Source organism: Triticum aestivum, chromosome 1D (genome assembly GCF_018294505.1).
Source record: "Triticum aestivum cultivar Chinese Spring chromosome 1D, IWGSC CS RefSeq v2.1, whole genome shotgun sequence".
NCBI classification, from domain to species: Eukaryota; Viridiplantae; Streptophyta; class Magnoliopsida; order Poales; family Poaceae; genus Triticum; species Triticum aestivum.
In genome coordinates, this window is record NC_057796.1 from 204,321,100 (window position 1) to 204,326,844 (window position 5,745).

General features: G+C 48.7%; 1 protein-coding gene across 2 annotated transcripts; it reads left to right on the top strand.

Annotated features, from left to right (window-relative positions):
* Positions 1 to 373: 373 nt before the first annotated feature.
* Positions 374 to 3,122, top strand: LOC123167414 (uncharacterized). 2 transcript variants are annotated; one of them, XM_044585255.1, is made up of 5 exons: positions 374 to 644; positions 1,419 to 2,183; positions 2,264 to 2,428; positions 2,514 to 2,639; positions 2,727 to 3,122. In XM_044585255.1, the coding sequence occupies exons 1-5, from the start codon at positions 489 to 491 to the stop codon at positions 2,826 to 2,828; spliced, it is 1,314 nt and encodes a 437-aa protein (XP_044441190.1). In that variant the 5' UTR covers positions 374 to 488; the 3' UTR covers positions 2,829 to 3,122. The 2 variants fall into 2 exon arrangements, with proteins under 2 accessions (XP_044441190.1, XP_044441195.1); XM_044585260.1 differs by lacking the exon at positions 374 to 644 and adding an exon at positions 743 to 1,184.
* The last annotated feature ends 2,623 nt before the right edge of the window (positions 3,123 to 5,745 follow it).

Below are 5,745 nucleotides of genomic sequence, written 5' to 3' on the forward strand. Positions count from 1 at the left end.
TGGTGGTACATACATCGCTTAATCAGGAAGTCTCTCTTTCTCAAGAAAAGATCGGGCACAAGCATGAGCGCGTTGGAATCAAGGTAGAATCTCCCGTTTTCCTCGCATCATTTTGTGTATGTATTGTTTCCCGGTCAAAACCGAGCTAAGAGTCAGGAGAAAAAACTAATCTTGGATAGACAAGGCGGTTTGTTTAGCGCCAAAATACAGCTCATAACCTGCACAAAAATAGCTATCTTGGACATTCCTTCCCCAAGGCTTGCCCGTTTCAGTTTTAACTGAGGGCATGTTGGTCTTTGACCGCGGTACATGTGTGCCCTCCTTGTCCTAATTAAGTAACCAGGGCCGCCTAATTGTCCTAATCTCCTGTTGAAAATCCACATCTTGTTACAAAAAGTGCCCGTATCTCATGGCCTATAATTAGCCCGGACTCCTAGTTCCTGATCTTCCTGTTCCTGGCCTTATAAATAGAAGCCGTTGCCATTTGCATGGTCTACGAGCTTCTCATCTCTTCCTCTTCCTCTTCCACCCCCCTCTGCGGTTTCATCCAGAAAAGATCGAAGCAAAACATTGGAGTGCTCGCCGCCGGCCGGGGTTTCCAATCGACGGTGCACGCCATGCTTGACGACGATCAGTCCTTCACCGTAAGTAAATCTCCTGACCATGATATAATCTACGCTCGGTTCTCGGAAATCGTTTGCTTTTTTTCTGCATGTTTTGATGATGATCCGCCTCCTTTTGCCATCTTGCCCATGCATGCTGTTGATGAGGATTCCGTTCAAATGGCCATTGGCAATGATCTTTGCTAGACAAACAGTTATGTGCACGGTGCAATAATTGTTTAGGTGTCTATCTATCACACCAAAGCCAAAAGCAGGGACGGGATCCAGAAGAGGAGGAAATCTTTCGGCTTTTGGACCCCGGCCCCGTTGCAGTACAGAGAGAATCGATGCCTCGACTTGATAGTTTTTGCTTCGTGATCTCGTTAACCTTTATGTCCGCATTGCGTGCGCCGCGGAGAATTCTGATCAGGACCGCCTCTGCTTGGCCTGGCTTAAATTCTCTCATCCTTAACAGTAACATTCCCCGGCATACGGCATACGGACCTATACTTCCACTGTTCTATCCGTTCCAATTCCGTCCTCATGGATGCAGAATTGAGCTGTGCAAATGCAGATACAACAGTACGGCATTTGATTCCCTCGCCCAAAACAGATTATATAAGGATCGTAGATGAAATGTGCTTGATCATGTAGATTGTAGGATGCCTTTTGTCTTTCTTTCTGAATCAAGAATCATGGTGGCTAACAGTAGCATTTGCATTCTACAGGCGTGTGCATGCGTACCTGGTCTCTCCTGTTGATCGGAGTTGAGGCATGATACAGGGGGGCACTGACGAATTTGTTGGTTTCTTGCAGGAGGGCATCTCGAGCCCCATAGCCGCGCACATCCTCGACTTCTGCGACGATGGCGGCGGCGGCGGCGACCTCTTCGGGGCGGTGAACGCTGCGTCCGACGTGTTCGCTGCCTCGTCGGAGGACGCCTCGTCGTCGTTCACCGCCACGCCTCCTCTCTGCAGCCATGGCGATAACATGTCGTCGGGTGCGGCCGCGGCCACGACCACGGCCAGCTTCTCCCCCTTGCCGTCCCTTGACTCCACACTCTCGGCGCTCCTCGAGGAAGACCAGCCGCCTGGCCCAGACGCCGAGCTCCTCCTCCCCATAGATTACGCGTTCGCGGCGGCGGCGGCAGGCACGGACGAGACCCAGACGGAGCAGCAACAGTATGGCCAGATGGTGCTCCCGGTGGTGACCGCGGCAGAGCACCACCCGGCGCTGCAGACGCAAATGAGCAGCACGGCGTCCGACCTCATGCAGCTCACCTCGGGATACACCAACGAGTGCTTCGCGGCGGCACTGGCCGGAGGGTTCATGGGGCTGGAGGAGACCCTGTGCCAGCAGCAGCCTGGCGCGATGCTCCCTGGCGCCGCCGACGCGGCGACGCAAGGGTGTTACGCGGCGCAGGGAGGTTTCTTCGGCGGCGGCGGTTGCACGGGCACCGTGATGTCGATGATGCTGGGGATGGAGGAGATGGGCGAGTACCAGAGGATGATGGAGGGCGGCGCGCTGGTGGACGCCGACTCCGCGGGGCAGATGGCATTCCCTACCGCCGCGGAGATGCAGGTAGAAACCCAGAACGAATTCGCCAAGAATCGCAATCGGTAGTAGGACAGAGCATGACCGGTCGTTTCGCGGTGGTATAGATCGGAGGCAGCGGGAGCCCCGGGCGGCTGCCGGCGGCGGGAGAGACCTCGAGCCTGGAGGACACGAGCTTCAAGGCCGCCCGCCTCTCCGTGGAGGAGAGGAAGGAGAAGATCCACCGGTACATCAAGAAGAGGAACGAGCGGAACTTCAGCAAGAAGATCAAGGTGACCCACCAAACCAGAATCAATCACCATTAAAGGATCCATGCATGGTCCTCGACGCCGCTGACATCCGATCGGAAAACTGCAGTACGCGTGCAGGAAAACCTTGGCGGACAGCAGGCCGCGCGTCCGCGGGAGGTTCGCCAAGAACGACGAGTACTGCGAAGCGTCCACGGCGATCGGATCACAGAACCACGAGGAGTACGAGCAGATGGTAAGTCTGGATCAAATTTCATCAATCGCCAGCACCGGCTCTGATACGACGACGACGAGCATGTCTCTAACGAGTTTTCCATTTCAGCCGGGCGTGAAGGCGGAGGACATGCTCGACCCCGACGCGCTGGCGCACATCAGCGGGATGAGCTCCTACATGTACAACCACACGGTGGAGTCGTGGATATAATCTGACTCACGACGAACACGAGCCCGCTAATTCCATTTTTCACCAACCTATTTTACACGTGCAGATTTTTAACAGCCTGTTTAACTTGATTTTGGTCCCGTGGAATAATTTTGTAGCTCCTGAAGCGGCGAGTTGAATTTACTTACCATGTAGGGTCGGCCGGTCTGTTGTGTCAGTCGAAATCTGCTTTTCGCTTGTTGCAGCTAATTCTTGCAGGTGAATGTGAGGTTCTAGAGTTTGCAGAGGAGTTGTGTACTTGGTTTTTTTTAATAGAAAACACAGCTTCAGGGATCATGTATCTGGTCTTGCTCTTTTCCAATTCAACTGAACTCTGAGAATTGTAGGGATACAGGTAGACTATACGGGCGCAATTTTTTTTAATACGGAATAATGAATTGTTGCTGCAATACATTATACTAAGATTTAGTACTAAAATGTGCAGACAATTCTAAAAGTAGAGTCGGTGTAGCGTGTAGGTGCAAATGTAGTCATACTACTTTCTCCCCTTGCGGACCCCTCGAATAATTCGTTTATGCGTTGCAACTGCAGCCGCAATGTTATCTGGCTTGGTTTCGTTAATGAAATTGGAGGGATCACCCCCTCTTTCGCTAAAAAAAAAAAAGCTGCAGCCGCAACTCATCAAGTGTGCCCACTATTCAAAGAGGGAGGTGTCTTTATGTCTCCCGAGGCTTGAGGTCTCTCCCATCGCTGACATGACCCATCAGATCGCTAGATTCGAATGGGCAACCTTGGGCATGGCGTGAAGTGACAGTAGTTTTTCAGATTTTCCAACTGGTTAACCTTAAAACGTCCGGCTCTTCCCTTATATCGACATATAATGGGCTTTTGAATTAGAGACCCATTAGGATGTAGTGTCTAGTTCACAATGGCGCATATATACAACTCATTTTGCCTCACAACAATTGGCCAAGCTCGTGCGTAGGCAAATGCGATCCTCCTATGGATAGCTCGACTCTTTCTCGGTCGCGTGCATCGAAACACTTTACTAATTAACTATTTACTTTAAGTAGCACGCCCATGCATTTCTAGATCCAATCCTTCAAGGGGCTCACATGTCTCGTCACATATAGTCAAAGTCCATTTTGATTTACCATGCCTCGAGTTATGTTTCATGGCAAATAAGAAAGCAAATATTTATAACTAGTGAGTTACTGATTAGCGTTGGGTAAACTCAAAGTATGTCACTTTACTCGAATATAAGGACATATCATATACATTGCAAGAGAGCTATGTGTACAATTTAAAATAATGTTATCACAAGGTGTCAACTTGGGTTGGTCCAATCGCATGTTATGTAACACATGCTCATATAATTGGGTTTGAGGTTCAAGATCTCTATGTCGAGGAAAGTGTCATCAACCAGTACCATGGTAGTCTATTTTTCATATGTGTTCTCACATGAATTCCAAGTGAAGACCATTTTAAATAAATCATTAAAGTTTCATACAGAGTCTCACAAACAAGGGACAGACATGCTAATCAATGAAAATGTTATTACAAAGGAACATTTGATAAAGCATGTACACAATCGAAGAAATCACTACATGCAACATTGCAAGGATCGATGTGGTCGATAGAGGGAGTGAATAGGAGACTGTAAATTTTAATCTTAATTATCAATTTTAGGGAAATATGTATAAATCAGGTTCTCTAGATATGCAACTAGATGAACACAAGCTATATGACAAAGAAACTCAAAGCAATCTAAGCTAGGCAACAAACTAATTAGCAAGCCCATAAACTTACAAAGAAAAGCGCGGAAAGATTTACCATAAGTGAGTCGGAGACGCCGATTTTATCCTGAAGTTCGCATTTCCTTGGGGAAGTGCTAATCTCCGTTGTGCGGTGCCGGAACCAAGGCTTTGGAACGCCAGCAAGTGGCTCACCTTATTCTCCTCGAGTCGCCCCAACGGATGAGCGTCGAATCACTCGAGGTTGATCTTGAAGGCAACCACCACACCTTTACACACGTCTCTGGGGCACACGACACGCAAGGAAGCTTTCGGAGGAACCACTACCGCCTAGGAGCCCAAGCTCCAAGAGTAACAAGTGTTGGTGAAGAACTAATTGTGGACACACAAATTGGTTTGGTGGAAATGTAGATCGGGTGAACATCTTCCAATCCCCAAAGAATCGGAGTGCTTGGATGGAGGGATGGAAGATATCAAGCATTTAGGGTTTGGGGGATGGTGGAGCATCTTGAGCAATGGTTAGGTTGAGTAGACTACACAGAGGTGAACCAACACCCAAAGTATGCGGAGAGGTAGCCCTCCCTCTGGGGCCTGGGGTTCCAGGACCCCGAGCAACCGCGCCAGCCAAAGGTGCATGCTTCTTCTCGGGTTACTTTGAGCACGCAGGGGTCCAGGATCCCGGGCACCCGAAACCTTCTGGTACATGCATTTTTAACCTTGTTTTTACACTGATTTCAACAAACGTTGGAGGAGAAGGCAATTATATGATTAATATGAATTTCCCCAACACTCTCAAATTGAGAACACTCATTGTTTTCTCTCAACCAGGAAGGTGTTGGGCCTCAAGTGCAAGGGTTTGTAGCCAGCGGCAATTTTTCCTCCAAGTGGATGACATTAACGTTTATCGAACTAGTAGGAGCTTTGAATTGCAGCCAATGGTAAGTACCTACACACAAATACAAAATTTCCATTGGCCTCCAACGAAACTAGTAAGATTGTTAGTCTTACTATCATTGCTAGTTACAAGGATTAAACACAAAGTGTGTTTGGAAGATTATGGATGTTGGGAAACGTAGCATGTAATTTCAAAAAAAAATCCTACGCTCACGCAAGATATATCTAGGATATGCATAGCACCGAGAGGGAGAGTGTGTCTATGTACCCTCGTAAACCGAAAGTGGAAGCGTTTGACAACATTGTTGATG

What these genes read in the sequence shown, in the direction of transcription:
- LOC123167414 (XM_044585255.1), top strand. Translation starts at nt 489, where the DNA reads ATGGTCTACGAGCTTCTCATCTCTTCCTCTTCCTCTTCCACCCCCCTC. An exon ending in ACGACGATCAGTCCTTCACC is followed by an intron (nt 645 to 1,418) that starts GTAAGTAAATCT and finishes GGTTTCTTGCAG; the next exon opens with GAGGGCATCTCGAGCCCCAT. An exon ending in ACTTCAGCAAGAAGATCAAG is followed by an intron (nt 2,429 to 2,513) that starts GTGACCCACCAA and finishes GGAAAACTGCAG; the next exon opens with TACGCGTGCAGGAAAACCTT.